Raw genomic sequence first — 19375 nt, 5'->3', positions numbered from 1 at the left:
AAGGGGGTCAGAAAATGTGCATTATTGGGGTTCGATGCTAAAGAATTTGAAGGATGAAGAGCCCCAGGAAAACCCAGCTCTGTGTGTGTCTGTGTACGTGCACGTGTGTGTGTGTGTGCACGTGTGCACAAGGGTGAGCGACCGTGTGTAAGTGTGCGTGAGCAAGAGTGAGTGCATATGTGGGTGTGCCTGCGTGTGCGTGTAGGTGCGGGTGTGCGTGCACGTGGGTGTGTGTCTGACACAGGTCTGTGTGCTCTGGGCCCATGTGGTAGGCACGTCCTGAGCCCTGGTTGGCTCGTGCCCCAGATGTTGCCAGAGACGTGGCCTTGGCCGCCCCGGACCCGGCCGGGAGAGCCTGCCCGCCGGGTTCGCGGAGGCTGGTGCGGCTGCACGGCCCGGGCGGGAGCCGAGGGGAGGGGAGCGTGCAAGGGCCTCAGGCCTCCGCCGCCTGCTCCCACTGCCAACGGCGATCGAAGGGGGGGTGCGTGTCAGGTGAGGCGAAAATTAAAAACTGAGTCGCGTGTGGTCACGTCAGATCCTGCCGGTTTGTAGCACGAGCTGCGGCCCTTGCGAGCGGCTGAACGGCAGGGATCTTGTGGGGCCGTTTCAGGGCGTCTGGTTTTTAAAATAACGTCGATAAATGTAGGAATGAAATCCTCGCCGACTGATACCGTGCCAGCGCACGGACTCGCCCCCTCGGTTGGTGACTGGGCGTTTGCTGTGTCGGCACAGACGAGGTTCTTTCAAAGGACGGGCTTTCTTCATCATCTGGGGTGTATTTCTGGGCTCTGGGAGCCTGGCTCGGGGAATACTCGGGTGAGGGCTGGGGCCAGAAGTCTGGGGTCTTCTGTGTGGGCTGCGTCAGTAACTGGGCCTGCGTCAAAGCCCCCCGGATTACCCCGTGTCGCCTGTCTCTGAGTGCGAGAGTTCTCGCTGGAGCCTGGTGGTGGGCCGACAAGCTCACCTTGCAAAGTGCACTTGCGGGACGGCCCTTTGCCGGTATCATTTGTGCACCCGCCCGCGCGTATCTGGGTGTGCGCTCCGTGCCCCGTCCCCCGCCGGGCCCCGGGGCGTGCACGGTGGTGGAGGGGGACAGGTCCCTGTCCTCGAGGGGCTGGCACCCGAATGGGGGAAGGAGACAGAGAAAGAAGTGCCATTGGTGCCCTGGGGTCAGGGAGACCCTCGGAGGCAAGGGCACTGGGGCCGGGACTTGAACCTCCAGACCTGGGGAGGGGCCACGACACGTTCAGGCAGAGGGAATACGAGAGCCCAGGCCCTGAGCGGGACTGAGACAGGTGTGCCGGGGAAGGAGACCCTTGTGGCCTGAGCGCGAAGTCGATGTGGGGCCGGCCGAGGGGTCTTGATTTTATGGCTTCCTTTGGCCGAAAAAGAGAAAATATCCCGTAAGCGGGAGGATAGTGGGTTGTCGTGTGGGTCGTTATCTTCCACGGAGCCTCGTGGTCCGGGGACCCAGGGTTCTGGGCATGTTAAGAGTCAGCGTGCAGACCTGTCCCTGCTGTACCCCGACGGTAAACACAGTGTCGTGACTCACTCTGAACTCAATAGCGAGCATCAGTTCAGCCCGGGAAAGTGACGTGTCTTGGATTTTGCAGACTTGTCAGCGATGAGTCACTAATCCTAGAAGGCTTCGGTGCATGGCCTGTGCAGGAGCCCGAGAGTTTGTCTTCTTTCCCTCCCGTGCCCTTAGCATCACCATCCTTGGAACGGGTGCCAAGTGGCTGGCTGTGCTCGAAGAGAAAGACCTGAAGCCAAGTGAGTAAAGCGTGCCTCTCGCAGCACCTGGCCCGTTCCCCGTCTTGCCAGCCAGGCAATTCAGAGCTGCTCCGTTACCTGTTTCCTGCACGCAGGCCAGGCTACAGGTGTCGGATTTAGTTTTAATCTTTCCGTGGTCCTTCGCCCTAGTGGAAACCCACAGTCTCCAGACGCTTCATACGGTCCTGTCCACCGGCTCCCCGCTGAAAGCCCAAAGCTACGACTATGTCTACAGGTGCATTAAGAGCAGCATCCTTCTGGGTTCCATCTCAGGTACGCTCCCCTCTGTGTGCTTGTGGGGAGGGGGTGCTGGAGGAATCAGGACACGGGACACGACCGGGCCGGTCCCCCCCAGCGCGCACAGCCTCTGACCCACACGCCTCTGTGCACGTTGGCTCTTCTTGTCCCTGGTAGTCAGGTTCGAGAAAGTCGCCGAGTTGGCAGATGCTGAACCGTGGCTCCTGGGGAGATAATGCACCTACGTGTCTCACGTCAGTTACGATCTCATGTCCCGGAAACGGCTTTTTGTGGTAGATTCTGTTTCCTTCATTTTACAAAAGGGAAAACAAGGTTCAGGAGTGTTGACCGACTTGCTGGAGATGCCCCACTAACGGGGCGCGGTGGAGGGATTCAAACCCAGCGCAGCCGCCCCGGAGCCTGAGCTCCTCCCCTCGCCGTCCTCCGGTCCTCGCGGTGACGGGAGCTGGAGCCAGAGGGCAGGGCTCTCCGCCTTGTTGGACCTCAGCCGGGAACGTGCGTGTTGGGCATCTCGAGATTTTCACCGCTCGGTTCTCGGGTCACGTTCTCAGACGACCTTGAAAGCACCCTGAGTGTCGATTTTGGGGTTACAAAGTTAGCGAGTAGGAGAATTTGCAACTACGGAATCTGTAAATACTAAGAATCGGCTGTGTATAGGAACAGTCGTTGCAACGTTGCGTGTGTTCATTGAAAGCCGGAAATGACCTGTGTGCCCAGCAGAAGGGGATTGATGGAATCATTTATGGTGCATCCTTCGTTTTTGCAGCTGTTAGAAGGGAGACGATGACGATTTTTATTTAGATGGAAACTTACTTACTATAATTGAGAGAGGGTTGTGATGTGTTCAGAAAAGCAGACTCCAGAGTTATCAAGTGTGGTCACCTTTGTAGATTGAAGAAAGGCACGTGTGCAGGTGCGTGGACGCCCGCGTGTGCGTATGGGCGTTGGGATTTCAAGTGGCTTTTTTTCCCCTTACTTTTTTCCTAACATAAAGTTGTGTGAAGATAATTTGTATATTCAGAATCCAAAAGGAAATAGGGTGGTGACCCCGCCCCCATCCTCCTTCCCCAAGGAAGCCCGTGCCGGTTTCTGTCAGAGGCCGTCTGTCTGTGCGTAGGTGGCACAGCAGTGTTGGGGGGGGGGCATTTGACGTAGGGTTCCCGCTGTCCCACGTTTCCCCCTTGACGGTGCGACCTGGGCTTCGTTCTCCCGCAGCTCATCAAAATCTTTAGATGACTGTATTCTTCTGAAAGCACATCTTTAAAAGACGCCATTTGATTTGCTGGAAGCCTGAGGCTGAGGACGCCCCCGCCAGCCCTCCTCCTTCCAGCTGGACCCTTGGCCCGAGGCTGGGGGTCTTGGGCCGTTGGGGCGAGCAGGGATCCCGCCAACGTCCGAGAGTGGTCTTGGGACCTCCCTTTCCCCTCTGGGCCTCAGTTTTCCCTCACGAGGAGTGGATTGTAGCGTGGGATCGCCAGGGGCCGAGTGGGTGGGCACGCCGGGGCTCCGGTCCCTTATTTCGTGGAGTCATTGGCCTCACGATAGGCGACATCCGTACATGTCTGCTGCCCGCGTACCACTCGGTGGGGTGCCGTGAAGCCCTGAGACATAACAGCTGTGTGTCCTGAGACAAGACGGTCCTCGGGAGAAGCAGGAATAGGGTTGAGGAGCTCCTGTCTGTATGAGCAGGTTGTCTGCGTGGAGGGTCTCTGGCCGCTGGGAGGAGAGCCAGGTGTCGGGAGACTCACGTCCGCTCCTTACCCTCCTGAGAGTTGTGGGCCTTGAGCCACCCACGTTCCCTGCCCCAAATGCTGGTTTGTAGAAGCTTCGGGAAGTGGATTTCCACGGTACTGCTGGGCGATTCGGTGACATTCTAACAGCGGGCCGTTTCGGCTCAGAGCCTCTCGGCACCGGGCCGGTGCTGTGTGTGTCACAGCGTCCCCTGAGAGCATCTGGTGCTCATCTGGGGGCCGTGCTGGCACCCCCCCTGGGGCCCGGGGCGCTGAGATGAGCGTGATCCTCGTTTTCATGGGGAGGGGAGCAAGGGGACAGTTGTCGGCAGCGGTGGGTCCGGCTTCGGGGGTTCCTGCCGCTCCTGTCTCCGTGGCTCTTGGGATTGGACTCCCTTTCGAGTTCCTTCCTGAAACTGGAGTGTTTCCCATCCCGCGCGGCCTCATGTGGGGGGCCCTCGCTGCACGGACCTCGGGGTTTCTGCTCTCCCAGCGGCCGCGTGCGTGCACACGCCAGCAAAGGGCCTCCGTGCGTGACCGTCTGCGAGACGGTGCCCGTGCCGTAGATCTAACGGGCGAAGCTTCCGTTTTCCCTGAGCCCGCGTCTTGAATTTCGAGGTGACCACGAGAGGTCATCTGTTTTGTGCGTCCTGCGGCAGGAAGCCTTGGTCACAGAATAAACCCCCCAGACACGGGCGGTTTGCTGCAATTCCGTTTCTTCCTCTAGAAGCCGGAACCATCCGGGGGTTTTTCTGTATTTATCTCGAGAAAGAGTGGGACTAGCTGTCCTCTGGGGTCTCCCCCGTGGGGTGTTCCCCAGTAATAAACTCGGCCGTTTGTCCCCGTCTTCTGAATGTGGATCTCCTTTTGTCGTGTCTGCAGGTGGCACCGACATCATCTCCTGCTTCATGGGCCAGAACTTCTCTGTTCCTGTGTACCGAGGGGAGATTCAGGCCCGGAACCTGGGCATGGCCGTGGAAGCCTGGAACGAGGAAGGTGACGGCTTCACTGACCACTTTTCTTTCCGTGCCCGGGCGTGACCTGGATGCTTGGTGTCAGTTCTGCAGAACCTCCCGGGGCGGGGAGGCCCTGCTCGCCTGCAGAGTGATGCAGCTTCTCGCCCGGCCCGGCCCCAACCCCCTTCAGCCTGCCCACCTGGGAAGTCGGTGTTGGGCCGGATCACAGTGGAGAGCTGTGTGTTCAGGAATAGCAGGAAGGCGGCCGTTCCCCCGGCATCCAAATGTCGGAGATGCTGCTGAGGCTGCCGTACTGCCTTGCTAGTCCGACACCCTGACCTTGACGAGGACCCAGTGAGGGAGCTGGGGGTTGGCCTCTCTGGGTTGCTTTGTAACCTGTTAGCAGCCACTGGCTATAAATCAGCAAAGCCTGTTTGTGTCTCCAGCACCAAACAGGGCCTGGCGTGTGGTGTGTGCACTGCACAAATTTGCACTGCAGCCACCATTATTTCGACCTGGCGGAGTGCACGGGGAGGTTGTGCCCGTTCCCGTTTGCACGAGGGAGAGGGAGAGACAGCAGCAGTCGTGGCCACACCAGGCTGCGAGCCTGGGGAGTGCAGGAAGGGTCTCTCCTGAAGTTCACAGAGAGTGTTGCCAGAGACCTTTCTGGAAATCCGTTCTTATCTTCAGAAGAAGGCTTTTCCCTGGTGCTGCCTGGGGTCATTGCTCAGAAGAGTTCTTGGTTCCGTACGTCTGTTTTCCTCCCCACCGTCCAACCATTTCTCTTGGCTCTGGCTGCCGCCGCGTTCGGTAGCCTGCTCGGGAGGAGATGCTCCTGGCAGAGAGAAACAGATGCTTCCAGAGGCACACGGTTACCTGTCTGCCCGTCTTCTGTCTCGGGGCTTCGGTGGGATGGCATGAGCTAGGCTAGGTGACGGACACGCGATAACCCGGGAGCCTCCGTGGATGCATGGGGGGTGATGGCTTCTCAGTGCAAGTCCCGCCCTGCTGCACTGTGGAAGGTGCTGGATAGACGGGCACCAGCCGGCTTTCCACAGGCCCACTCAGTGGGAGTGGGAGGGACGCGGTCTGGCCCTGTCTCTGTGGCCTCCGTGGCCTGTGCTGTGCCTGGGGCTGGAATCCAGGCTGCCCTTGTGGCAGCACGTGTGCCTCAGTGCCACCTGTTGAGCTCACAATGTGGTGATGGAGAGAGAGGGTGAAGGTGGGTACCCCGTGATGCCTCAATTCTACCCCTGGAGAAGCATTTGCACCTGTGAGCAAGGAGACCTGTGTGAGGGTGCTCCCCGTGGTTTGTGCGCAGGTGCTCCCCATGGTGTGCATGCGGGGGCTCCCCCTGGTGTGGCATGGGGGCTCCCCCTGGTGCGTGTAGGTGCTCCCTATAGTGTGTGCGCGGGTGCTCCCCCTGGTGTGGGTGCTCCGCGTGGTGTGGGTGCTCCCTCTGGGGTGTGCGCGGGTGCTTGCCCTGGTGTGGGCGTGGGTGCTCCCCTTGATGTGTGCGTGCTCCCCATGGTGTGCCTGTGAGTGCTCTGAGTGGTGTGCACACGAGTGCTCTCACTAGTGTGGGTGCGGGTGCTCCCCCTGGGGTGTGCGCGAGTGCTCCCCCTGGTGTGGGCGAGGGTGCTTCCCGTAGTGTGCGTGTAGGTGCTCCCCCTGGGGTATGTGCAGGTGCTCCCCGTGGTGTGCGTGGGGGTGCTCCCCGTGGTGTGTGCGCGGGTGCTCCCCTTGGTGTGCGTGCAAGTGCTCCCCATGGTGTGCGTGAGGGTGCTCCCCGTGGTTTGAGCGCGGGTGCTCCCCCCCAGGGTGCGTGCGAGTGCTCCACGTGGTGTGCATGCAAGTGCTCCCCCTGGTGTGGGTACAGGTACTCCCCCTGGGGTGGGCGCGGGTGCTCCCCCTGGTGTGGGCGCGGGTGCTCCCCGTGATGTGCGCATGCTCCCCATGGTGTGCACACGAGTGCTCTCACTGGTGTGGGCCCGAGTGCTCCCCCTGGTGTGGGTGCTCCCCCTGGTGTGGGCGCGGGTGCTCCCCGTGACGTGCGCGTGCTCCCCGTGGTGTGCATGTGGGTGCTCCCCGTGGTGTGTGCGCGGGTGGTCCCGCTCCCCGTGGTGTGCGTGGAAGTGCTCCCCATGGTGTGCGTGGGGGTGCTCCCCGTGGTGTGAGCGTGGGTGCTCTCCCCCGGGGTGCGTGCGAGTGCTCCGCGTGGTGTGCACGCGAGTGCTCCCCCTGGTGTGGGTACAGCTACTCCCCCTGGGGTGGACGCGGGTACTCCCCCTGGTGTGGGCGCGGGTGCTCCCCATGGTGTGCGTGGGGGTGCTCCCCGTAGTGTGCGTGTAGGTGCTCCCCCTAGGATATGTGCGGGTGCTCCCCGTGGTGTGCGTGGGGGTGATCCCTGTGGTGTGTGTGCGGGTGCTCCCCGCGATGTGTGCGTGCTCCCCGTGGTGTGCGTGGGGGTGCTCCCCGTGGTGTGAGCGTGGGTGCTCCCCCCCGGGGTGCGTGCGAGTGTTCCACGTGGTGTGCACGCGAGTGCTCCCCCTGGTGTGGGTACAGGTACTCCCCCTGGGGTGGGCGCGGGTGCTCCCCCTGGTGTGGGTGCGGGTGCTCCCGTGATGTGCGCGTGCTCCCCCTGGTGTGGGCGTGGGTGCTCCCGGTAGTGTGCGTGTAGGTGCTCCCCCTGGGGTATGTGCGGGTGCTCCCCGTGGTGTGTGTGGGGGTGCTCCCTGTGGTGTGTGCGCGGGTGCTCCCCGCGATGTGTGCGCGCTCCCCGTGGTGTGCGTGGGGGTGCTCCCCATGGTGTGCGTGGGGGTGCTCCCCATGGTGTGCGTGGGGGTGCTCCACGTGGTGTGCGTGGGGGTGCTCCCGTGGTGTGTGTGCGGGTGCTCCCCGTGATGTGTGCGTGCTCCCCGTGGTGTGCGTGGAAGTGCTCCCCATGGTGTGCGTGGGGGTGCTCCGTGTGGTGTGTGCGCGGGTGCTCCCCGCGATGTGTGCGCGCTCCCCGTGGTGTGCGTGGGGGTGCTCCCCGTGGTGTGCGTGGAAGTGCTCCCCATGGTGTGCGTGGGGGTGCTCCCTGTGGTGTGTGCGCGGGTGCTCCCCGCGATGTGTGCGCGCTCCCCGTGGTGTGCGTGGGGGTGCTCCCCGTGGTGTGTGTGCGCTAGGGAGCAGAGCTGGGAACGACAGAGAGGTGCGTCTCCGGAGGAATAAATGCTCGTGATTGCACACGGGAAATCACGAGCCCCGAGCGACCCGATTGGAACACCACGTAGTAGATGAGCGAGTCCCCCCGGTGCCACACTGGGAGCGGCGCTGGACACGCGCCGCGCGAGGCCGTGTACGTGGTTCGGAAGCACACTGGACGGTGTCGGTGGAGTGAAAGTATTGACCCCCGTGTGGGAAAAACAAATCACGTATGGAAGGGAGGTGCGGGGGGAACGCGCCGGGAGGCAAGGCCTTCAGGGGAGGAGTGCGCGCGGCTTCCAGGGGCGCTGACGTGACCAGGGGCGCGCTGTGCCTTCACGTGGGTCCCACGCACGGCGCGGCGCGTAAGGGGGGTGGGGGGTGGGGGCTGGCGAGGGGGCGGGGAGAACCCCAGGGGGCGTGGCTGCCGTGGGTGCTGAGGTTACTCTGAATTCTTCCCAAACCAGGAAAGGCGGTGTGGGGAGAGAGCGGGGAGCTGGTGTGCACCAAGCCGATCCCCTGCCAGCCCACGCACTTCTGGAACGACGAGAACGGGAGCAAGTACAGGAAGGCCTATTTCTCCAGGTTCCCAGGTACGTGGGCTGCGGGTGCAGACTCGGCCTGGCCGGGCCCGCGGGCTCTGCTTCCGGATGTGCCCCCTCCGCCCGCGCGTGGGGAGCGGCCCACAGCCCCTTCCGCCAGAGGGGCGATGGTGAGCGGCTGCTCAGATTCTTGTCACCTTCAGCTCGGGGCCGTCACGGGAAACCGGCGTCCGGGTTTAACTTACCCTTAACCGGCCCGTGTGCGCAGAGCCCCTGCGCCCCAGTCGCTGCTGCCGGGAGCCGGCGCGAGCCAGTGGTTTGCCCGCGGGAGGGCTGCGGACGCGCGCGCTTACTCAGGACTGTGCGCGGCCCGTTCGGGGGGGGGGGGGGGGGAAGGGCGTGTGCAAGCGGATTCTGGCCCGGACTCTTCCTTCCTGCCCCACGCACCCTCAGCCGGTCCTCACCGAGGGGCTGGACAGTGGGGTGGTTTACGGCCCGCTGGTCACTCTGGCGCAGCCTGACGCCCTCCCGGTTCGTGTTCTGAGCGGCGCCTCGTCCCAGAGCCCCTGCCCCCTCCTACCTTGTCTCAGAAGCACCGCTGAGTTCCCGCAGCTGCGCCATTCACAGTTCGGCAAGCCCTCTGTCCCAGGGCGGTTTGGTCCAAGTACTTGCTTCGGTGTCTAGAGAGTGATCCGATTTTGCATTAACCACGTGTGGACGGTCTGAGAAGGGCAGGTGACCGTTGGTGGCAGAATTTGCCGCGGACCTCTCCCATTTCCCGCTTGGCCTTGCGTGTTTGCACAGCCTGCGTAGGACCACCGTCCTGGCACCACACCTCCCACTCGGGAGTCGCCGTTGCGTTTCCATTTTTGCCTTGGCTGCCAGGAAAATCGGAGTTGAAATCATTGCTTGATCATAGGATTCCGCTTATCCCCAGGACAGAATTTCTGATTCTCCTTAAGGAATCTCATCATATAGTCAGTTTTGTAAGTAGATGCCTCAAGTATTTCCTGCGAGTAGGTGCAGTATAGGAACCAGTATGCACACAGGAAGGCAGTGAAGACAGTGGGACTCTGAAGCGGTTGGTCACGGACCGGGTGAACACGGGTTGAACCTGACCGTCTGTCCACTCCCCAGCACTGGGAGATTCTTACACTGTATTGGAATTGATGGTTAAAGAAAATAGTTGGAAGGCAAGGTCGTCCTTGCTGTAGCAGGAAGGAGACTCCCAGACACCCTTAGGCCGGGCGAGAATGTAAGCAGGCAGTGATATCCAAGAAATCAGTGAGCGAAGAGCAGAAGTTCAGCACAGAGGGCGTAGTATCTCTTTTGTGTTTGGAAAGGAAGTCTATGTGTGTAAGCCTGAATAAATGCACGACAAAGGGTTGTCTGAGTGGGGGAACTATGAGCCGTTTTGGTTTTCTTCATGACATCTCACTGTTTTTAAAGGCCTAGTAAAAACTTAAAGAGAAATGAAAAACAGAGTGAAGAAAGATTCAGACCGTTCTGATTCTACAGAGCAAGGACTTCAGCTCTGAGTTTCCTGGCAGCCAAGGCAAAATGGAAACAAAATGGGCACAGGGAAGTGTAGAGGACACGGGACACTAGGCCTGCCCACGAGCTGCCAGGATGTTGGGCTTGATGACATGGAGACGGCCAGTGTCCCTCAGCCCTCGTCAGCAAAAGAGTCCAAAGCGGACGGAGGTCCCGCGTCCAGTAAGAGAAGCGTGTGACTGTGCGATTTATCTGTGATGGCGCGTCTGTGTACGTGGAACGCTGTGCCACTCTTCTTTAATGTACAAAAGTACGTGCTCACCGTAAGAGGTTCCCTGCGCTGGATCTCCAGGGGGAAAGAAGGCCGGGTCTCCCCCTTCACGCTGGCATGCTCGTCCCCAGGCACCATCACTCACGGGGTGGGGGGTGGGGGGGCAGAAACAGAGCCAGTCTGCCGTGGACACAGTGGGAGCTGCAGGCCCGCGGAAGCCCACGAGGAAGCCTGTGACAGCCTGGCCCCAGAGCCACCAGCCCCTTGTGAATTCCTCCTCCCGACTTTGTTTTGTACGAGGCGGAACCATTTCGTTGTCACAAATGACCGCTCCTTCAGGGTGCATTTGCGTCTTCCGTTTGACCTCCGTTTCCGGGGCCGTGCGTTAATTATCAAACTCCTGGGACACCGGGCTGCGCATAAACCAGACCGTGTGCCAGCACGGGCGCCCCAGTCCCCACGTGAGCAGGACAGGCCCTGCTGCTGTGTCTGCGGCTTTCTGTGTCCCGGGACTGCGCGTGCAAAGCCGGTCTCCTGTGCTCCTGCCCACACCCCACACGTAGCACCTGCAGTCCCGGGAAGTTTTCCCTGTTTGTGGGGGTGAATCTTTTGCAAGTGCGGTCAGGGAGGGGGGGTTCGTTCTTCAGCTTGGGGAGGAGGGAGGAAGGACCTTGAGGCCTACGGTCCTCTTCTGCGTCAGAATAAGTGAGCTCAGGGGTCCTTTGGTCTCAAACCGCCTCCCAGGGACCACCCTCCCTGCGGACAGACGGACAGACAGACGGACAGGCGCCCTGACTTCCCTCTCAACGGGCCTTAATCCACGCTCCTGGCAGCGTGTGGCCGTGACGGTGAACGAGCAGCAGCAGAGCGTGTTGTTGGGGTGGTGCCTCCCGGACGGTTGTGAGCTGATTGGGTTAGCCCCTCGGGTCCGGAAGCTTCTGTAGGATTGGAGAGGGAGGGGTGCTCTCGGTGGAGACGCCACGGCTGGTTTTAGTTGGCATTTTCCCTTCCGGGCCGCAGGGGCCCCCTCGTTTCGGGAGGCGAGGCTGCCCCTGGTGGCTGCAGGGAGCGCCTCCTCCGTTTGTGTGGCTGGTGGGGGGTCACCGCATCTGCCGGCGGGAGGAGGCCTTTGGCTGGTTCAGCCGCTCCCTTGGCAATCACCTCGGCTGCGTGGGGGGAGGGCGTGGCCGAGGCTGGGGCCGTGACCCCTTGGGATATTAGCTTTGCTGCACCCCAGGGCGAGGGCCAGCCTGGGACCCCGTCACACAGGGGGAGGTAGCTGCCTGGTCTCAGGGTCACCTCTGATCCGCCCGCCCCCACCGCCTTGCACGTCCCCCGGGTTTCACCAGCTACTCAGCTCTGTCCACACGGCTGGTGCCTTAGCTCAGGCCTCCGTTGCTAAGACTGTCGCAGTTTTCTCCCACTGCTCGTGCTGCCTCTGTTCTTCTCATTGAAGAGCGGTCCGGACCCCTCTGGACCGTCTTTCTCGCTGTCCCAGACCACCCCGTCCTCCTAAAGCGTGGCCTGTGCTTCCTACCGTTCAGTCAGAGGGCCTTCCCCCGAAGCTCCCACTGACCTTCCCTGGCCCCTCCGGCATCCTCGCTGCTGGGGTCGGCGCCCCTGACTTCCCGGGGTCCCTGTCGGGCGGGCCCTGCAGGAGTGGTGTTTCTTGCCTGCTGGTGCGGGTCAGGGCCGGGTGCACGGGGCCCCCACTGGAAGGGGTGCTCCTGGGGCGGGCGCTGTCTAGGTCACATCTACCCCCGGCTCCCCAGAGCCACCCCTCTTCCTGGTTTCTGAGCCTCAGCCGCGTCTGCAGATGGGCATTAACGTTGCGGAATCGTGCGAATCGTGTTGCCGTCAGGCCTGCGTGGGCGTCTGTCCGGGCAGCCAGTCGGGACCCCCTTCTCCTCGGGGTGACGGAGCACGTCTGCCTCCCTGCAGGTGTCTGGGCGCACGGTGACTACTGCAGAATCAACCCCAAGACCGGGGGCATCGTCATGCTGGGCCGGAGGTGAGGGGTCTTCCCGAGGCATCGAGGCAGGGACAGGAGGCAGCCTGCGTCTGCTCCCCGAGGGCCGGGGCCGGGCCCGATCCACGTTTCCGTGCCCCAGGGTGGGGTGGGAGGCCTGTGGCCAAGGCGTGGCCAGCGTCCGTCCACAGTAGCAGCTGCCCTTTCAGACCTGGGATGTGTGGGTATTGGGCACATGCCACACCTGTGCAGGTGGGAAGGGACAGTGAAGGGACAGGTGTTTCCACACAAAGGGGACTCCCTTGTTGTCTGGCTTTTGGTTGAGAGAGAGAGAGAGAGAGAAAGAAGGTGGCTGGTGGGGATAAAGAGCAGGGGAGGGAGCCTTCGTGACGGGGCCCGGTGTTGCCATGTGGCAAGGCGGTGGTGGCCCCCACCCCCGATCCCCGTGCGACGTGCCTCACTCAGGAGCTCCTGTGTTTGTGACCGTGTCTCTCTTTCCAGTGACGGCACGCTCAACCCCAACGGAGTGCGATTCGGCAGTTCGGAAATCTATAACATTGGTACGCATTTTCCCTTGCTCCTGAAATTGTTCTTAGGTCATCCCGGAGGGGGGCAGCCTGTCCTAGCGGGGAGCCCCGGAGCCCGTTTTACAAAGACCCCGCCTTTTGGCATAACTCTAGCCCATTTGCCTCAGCCGTGGGAATGGACATTGGTGAACTTACCTGGTCCACGTTGCTTGTAGCTGTAAGATCCCAGAGCGGTCGGTATTCTTGAGGTCACAGGGTCCCATCCCTGCTCTGTTACCTTTCATTTTCACAGCGAGCTTCCTTGGGTTGCTTAGTTGTGTCTGCTTTTTATGGGTGAAAAAGCAGCACAGAGAGGTGGTGTGATTGCTGGAGGTCACACAGCACCATTCAGCACACTAAATAAGGACAGCTGCACAGTCATCCGTGGGCCTTTAAAATGCCCACCGAGGCCATAAAATCAGCCTTCCGAGGAGGTGGCTTCCTGCTGCTGTCACATCAAGGTTGTTTGCGCAGCCGGGACGGAGAAGTCCTGATCTGTCTGCTCCCAGCCTTTGTTCCCCCCACCAGTGGAGCCCCCACCACGGGCATTTGCTTCCTTTTTATTTTTAAATTCATTTGTAGTTAAGTAAGTCAGGCCTGAGTTTGGCTTCTTGGAACCATTCAGCTCAAGCTGCAGCTGTGCCTCTCACCGGCGATGGGCGTTCTGCTTGTCCCCCTGGGGGGCTCTTCCCCCCGGGGAGGGGGGAGGGGGGCCGGTGCGAGCGTGTGGCCCCTTGCCCTGTCTCTGCAGTGGAGGCCTTCGAGGAGGTGATGGACAGCCTCTGTGTCCCCCAGTACAACAAGGACGGGGAGGAGAGGGTGCTTCTGTTCCTGAAGATGGCGTCCGGCCACGCCTTCGGGCCCGACCTGGTGAAGAGTATCCGCAACGCCATCCGCCGCGGCCTCTCCGCGCGGCACGTGCCCAGCGTCATCCTGGAGACCAAGGGCATCCCGGTAGGTGCCCCGCCGGGCTCCGCCCCGCCCCCGCCCCCGCAGCCGCGACCCGGGAGCCCCCCACGCCGCCCGGCCTCTCCCGAGGAGCGAGCTGACGCTCTGTGTGTCGTTTGTCCGCGTTGCCTGGCAACGGCATCTTTCTTTTCTCTCCCACCGTCTCTCTCTCTCTCTCTCTCTCTCTCTCTCTCTCTTTTTAACCCTTCCCGACTTGCCTTTCGAGTAACTTGTGCTAAATGCCTGTGTTGGGAGGGTAGGCGGGCCCGGCCCTGCGCATCCACCTGGCTCCCCCCCCCGCCCCCCTCCCCGGGGCGGGCTCGGTGCGTTCTCGGAATTATTAACGAGAAAATGAATTTTGACGGTACGAAGGGCCGCTGGCGGCTTTGCATTTTGAGTTCTGCCCGTGGAAAGAAGACTCGAGTCTATTTAGAGGCTCGTCCCCCCCTTGCACTTTGCTTAGGCTCTGGGTGGGGGAGGAGGCGTGCCCAGATGGGATCTCAGCGTTCACTCGGACCGCCGACGCGGCGAACGCGTCCGTCAGCCCACGGCGGAAACTGCCGAGTGCGTGCGCCCGCGCGTGTGCACGGAGCCCGCCCATCGCACCGAGCCGGCCCGTCTCCGAGGCCTGCGGAGTAGCTGTCCGCTGAGGGGGTGGGGCTGGGGGTGGGGGGCAGCTGGAGCAGGGCCCTGATGTTGCCCCGAGCAGGGGTGCATACGCGGGGTGCGGGCAGGGCCGGGACTTGCTACACCGTCCCTGCAGTTCTGTCACATTTTGGTTAAGGCACAGCTCGGGAGTTCTGTCTGTCTGTCTGTCTGTCTCTCCCGGTCGGTGACTCCTGACGACTCCGGAGACGGTGGCTCTCTCAGGGAGGGAGGGACACTTACTGCCTTCTCCCGATGAGGGCCTAAGGCTTTCCTTCGGTGAACCGGTTCTGTGTGCTTCCGGCACATTCTGAGTGACTAGAGTTTGACGGAAAGTGTGTCCTTTGCTGCCGGGAGGGTTATTCCCCAGCCGTGTCCGCTCACGGGGATTCAGTGGAGACACGGGTCGTGGTGACCGTCTTTTGTCCTCAGCCTGGCGCCCGGGTCCCTGTCAGCCCAGCTCTGCCTCTGCTCGCTCTCCCCGGGTGCTGTCCCCTCTGGTTGGGCTGGGGAGTCATTTCAGGGGTTCCTCGAGGTTTTTCAAGGCCCCGTGTTTTCCGGTCCTCGTGCTCTGCCCTGACGGACCGGGTTGGCCCTGTGCGTTGCCGAGCTGGGGAGGGGCGGCCCAGCCAAGGAGACTCGGGGCCCTGGGGGCACGGCGAGGCTGGCGGGTGCCAGGCGGCCGCCCTCGGTGGAGAAGCCTGGCCCGTCCCGATGGGAGGCAGATGACGGTTATCTCTCGGGGAGGCCCGAGCTGGAGCTGGGCACTTTCTGCCTCCCTGCCACCCTTCTTGCCAGAGGAAACAGCAGCGGGATTTCTCCCGAAACGAGGCCTTCTTGGTTTTGTCAGCTCACGGAGGGTATAAATCATTAGCTCCCCCGAGTCGTTCTCGGACCTGTCGTGGAAAGCTTACACGCACACGAAGCAGGTGAGACTCCTGCTTTTCGGGGCGAGCGGGGCTGACGCCCAAGTGACAGGCAGTCCCCCGGAAGCCAGCGCTTACATCCTTAATTAGTTCACACGTCGCCTGAGTCTTTCGAGTGCATGAATTTTAATTACATCTCAGGTTTGCAAAAGTGGTGCCCGTGGAGGAGAGTTGAGGGCACCGGCGGTGTTACTCACGGGCTCTGTCCCGCCGTCTCCTGGCCTGACGCCCGCACTGCCACCAGAAGCCTGTTGGGACCACGGGCCGGGCCCACGAGGCGTGGGTTCGAGAGGGAGCTTTGAACGTTTGGGAGGCTTCTGACTGCGAGGAAAGAAGTGCCCCGGCCGGCCCAGACGAGGGTTCCGAGGAGGGATCTGGGGAGGTGTCGGGAGGCTCCCGGACGAGCTCCCTGGCGAGGGGATCGGTGACGAGGGGCAGGGAGCCGCCCGCCGCTTGCACGGAAGTGACGGCTGGGTCGGACGACACAGGGAGGTGTTGTGACGTCAGGAAAAGTAACAGAATAGAAATAGTCTAGCGGCGAGCGCCGAGAACCCCACCCGCAGCGCGGGGAGGGGCTCTGGCACCCCCGACTTCACGCCCGAGGGGACAGACCCGGGTTGAGGGATCGGCCCTCAGCCCCCCAGACGCCGGCCGTGGTGGAAAGCCGCCTTCCTGGGCACGCCTGCCCGGCTGCCGGGTCGCCCTCCGTCTGGCTGCCGGTGGAGGCCATTCGGTCTTGGTCGGGACACCCGGACGTCGGAGCCCGAGGGGTCTTTTCCCCTGAGGGCTCAGGTCCCTTTCTGTCTGTTTTCTCTGCCCGCCCTGGCAGTACACCCTCAACGGCAAGAAGGTGGAAGCGGCGGTGAAGCAGGTCATTGCTGGAAAGGCCGTGGAGCACCGAGGGGCCTTCTCGAACCCCGACACCCTGGATTTGTACAGGGACATCCCCGAGCTGCGGGACTTCTGAGTCGGACCGGCTCGCCCCACACTCGGCCACACGTGTCTGTGCTGTGACTTCCGTGGCTTCCAGAAAGCGCTTAGACACGTACAGCCCTTGGGAAGGCAAGCGTCTGCGGGCTTGGGGAAGGTCGTCTCTGATGTGCAGCTGCATCGGGCGGGGGCCTGAGTCTCCCCGGACCAGAGGCCGAGAGGGAGGAGCGTTTGGTTGTGTGTGTGTCTTCCCACGTGTGCCCTGGCACGCGCTGCCGGGCGCCGGGGCTCGCCCGTGTGGGGGCGGTCATGGCCGACGGCCTTGGCCACGGCCACGCTCCGGGCACCGGCTGGCTTTCTGGCGACGGCACACCCCCGCTGCAGCCTTGCACCCGTTGCTCTCTTTTGCTCTCTTTTGCTCTCTTAACGTGTGAAGCTGTGTGTTCTCCTGGCTCAGGGCCCGTCCGTCTGCTGTCGCCCGTGAACTGCCCCCCGCGGCCGACCACCCCTGCGTGTCTGTGTCTGTGTGCAACGCACCGGGTCCCCGCGGTTCCTGGCGGGGCCGTGTGCTCTGACCCGCAGGTGGAAGCTCCCTCTGGAGGACACGGGGGTTTTGTGCTTTAACGGGGTCCCTTTATCTCGCGGACTTTGAATGGTTTCAGAGCGTTTTAACGTCCGTTGTCTGCCGTGCGGGGGCGTTCGCGGAACTGGCCGTGCGCCCTGCGGGGTGGCGGTGCTCTCGGGGAGTTGGCGGGCTGCCCGGGCGGCCGTCACGGGGTCCTCCCCAGACGGAGCTGCCTGGCCTCGGGGGACACTTGCCGCGCCCTCCACCCGGAGCCCTGGGAGCCTCAAGTCGCAGCTGTGATACCCGCACTTGTGAATCGAGTCCCGGGTGCCGCAGCCGGTGGCTGGTACGCACTTTGGGTTCAGCGTGTTGATTCCTGTAATCCTAATGTTTGTTTCTGTACTTGTGAAAACTGAGCGCAACGAAAACCCTTCTCGAATCCCTTTTCTTCTGGATGACAAAAACTCGGGGGAAAAAGCGCCATGAAGAATTTATACAATAAACATATGCACACACGCGCATATACACGTGCGTGCACACATCTGTTCACGTGCGGCGGGCCGGTACGTTTTCTCTGGAGGGGGTGACTGGATCCGAGGTCCCGATGCTGCCTGTGCTGCAGAACCAGCCGGGAGCCCTGCCTTGGGGGAGACGTTTGGCCACGTGGTTGGAGCCTTCCTGGGCCCCTGGTATTTAGCACCCGTCCGGGGTGACCAAATGGCCAGCGAGGACTTCTCTGCGTGGAGCCGGCACCCCAGAGGAGGGCACTGTCCTTACCCTGGACTCCCCCACGGTTCCAGGAAGCCAGGTGTCTGGACAACAGCCCTTGTCATCGCAGGAGCTGTGGGTCTGGCCGCGTGTCACTGAATCTGGGCTCAGCCCAGCGGGGCTTCCTTTTCTCCTGTCCCGGGAAGCTGGAGGCAGGTGTGTGCCCGGGGCCGTGCGGTAGCTGCCGGATGGCCAGCGCGCGTCTGTGCCCTGCCCGCCCTCCGTCTCCGCCTGCCTCCCAGCTCCCATCGTGTTCCAGGCAGGAAGGAGGAAGTGACGGGAGGGCTGGGTGAGGGGCAGAAACCAACCCCCCACCCCCAGCCTGTCCCCTTTCAATCGGCCAAACGGTGGGTTTTCTGGAAAACCTACCCCTTGCACATCTGCTTGTGCCTGAGTGACCAGAGGTGGGCCATACACGGCCACCCCTCGCTGCAGGGGAGTCTGGAGGTCTGAGCATTTTAAACAGGACCTGTTACCTTTTTCCTATTCGTTTCCTGTTGCTGCTGTAACAAATTACCACAAAGCCAGTGGCTTAAAACACAAATGTATTACAGTTCTGGAGGTCAGAAGCCGAACGCAGGTGTCACTGAGGGAAAGTCAAGGTGCAGGCAGGCTGCGTTCCTTCTGGAGGCTCTAGGAGACACTCCCTTCCTTGCCTTTTCCAACCGCCAGAGGCGCCCTCGTTCTTGGCCGGTGGCTCATCCCTCCGTCCCCAGAGCCTGTGGCGGCTCCTGCCTCCCTCTGCCACACAGGAGACCTCTGAGATACGGTGGCTCCACTCGAATAATCCAGGATAATCCCCCTATTGTAACATCTACTGATTAGCAAAGCCTAATTCCATGTGCAGCCTTAACGCCCCTGACCACGGAACCTCACGTTTCCACCCGGCACGTCTGGGGCCTCGTCCTGCCTGCCTCACTTTGCCCGCCTGGCCGGGTCCCGCCGCTGAGGAAGACGGCGAGCAGTCCCCGGGCGGTGTGGGCCGTCGGGAGCCCTGGCGGTTGACTGACCCCAGGCTGGGCGCATCCTCCCTGTGGGACCGGCCTGCCGGCCCCCTCCCTCCCAGGACTCGGGCCTGACCCTTCAGACCGACTGTGCCTGAGGAGTGGTGAGAGCTTACCTGCTGTGCCCTTTGAGTTCCAGCACGACCCCCCAGGCTGGCTGAGCCCACGCGTCCTCATTAACAAGCCACGCTGGACAGCTTCATTAATGAGAGACGGATGGTCTGAACGACAGCCATCGAGCGCCCGTGGGGCGCAACCCTCCCCTGAGGTGCCTTGGCCTGGGCGTCGCCCTGCGAGCACCTGCCCGCCAGCTGCCTCTGCCTTTGCCACCCCGCCAGCCAGCGGCCCCTCCCTCCTCCTCCTTGATCCCCACCGTGCTCGTCCCCACCCCTCCAGAAGCACGGGGTCTGCAGCGTGGCCTGGCTGGGGTGGGGTGGGGGGTTCCCACGGCCTGTGGGCCCCCAAGCAGCTGTCCCTTCTCTGGGTCTGTCTTCCCACCTCCGGGAACCTTCTGTAGGGGGACGGCCCCTTCCCACTCACACCGTGCCCACCCCCGCCTCCTGGCCTGTGCAGACGATCCTAGAGATGTTGGAACACCGTGTCGGGGTCACTTGATCCCTGACCCGTCCCCCTTTTGTGCCGTGCTTCCTCTGCACTGGCCCCAAAATGACCCCTCTTGCTGCGGGCACCTGCCTGCTGGCCCACCTCCCTGCGTATGAGCCCTGGGGGACCCCAGATTTGCTGCCTCATCTGGATCCCCGGCCCCTGGCGAGCCCCTAGCAAATGGCTGAACCCACCAAGGCTTGGGAAAGGTGTCTCCCTGGCCTTCTCACCCGCCATC

The 19375-nt window shown here is 62.2% G+C and overlaps 1 protein-coding gene across 1 annotated transcript; it reads left to right on the top strand.

The window, feature by feature from the left end:
- The first annotated feature begins 1640 nt into the window (after positions 1-1640).
- On the top strand, positions 1641-16442 carry LOC128776913 (acetoacetyl-CoA synthetase-like). The gene is made up of 8 exons (XM_053901893.1): positions 1641-1773; positions 1924-2046; positions 4644-4757; positions 8374-8499; positions 12155-12224; positions 12684-12742; positions 13500-13702; positions 16097-16442. The coding sequence occupies exons 1-8, from the start codon at positions 1656-1658 to the stop codon at positions 16232-16234; spliced, it is 951 nt and encodes a 316-aa protein (XP_053757868.1). The 5' UTR covers positions 1641-1655; the 3' UTR covers positions 16235-16442.
- Positions 16443-19375: the final 2933 nt, after the last annotated feature.

The sequence above is a fragment of the Panthera pardus genome, unplaced genomic scaffold (assembly GCF_024362965.1).
Source record: "Panthera pardus isolate Hobbes unplaced genomic scaffold, ASM2436296v1 HiC_scaffold_14, whole genome shotgun sequence".
Classification (NCBI taxonomy): domain Eukaryota; kingdom Metazoa; phylum Chordata; class Mammalia; order Carnivora; family Felidae; genus Panthera; species Panthera pardus.
Note: the sequence above shows the minus strand (reverse complement) of the source record. Positions and strands in the feature narration are given on the sequence as shown.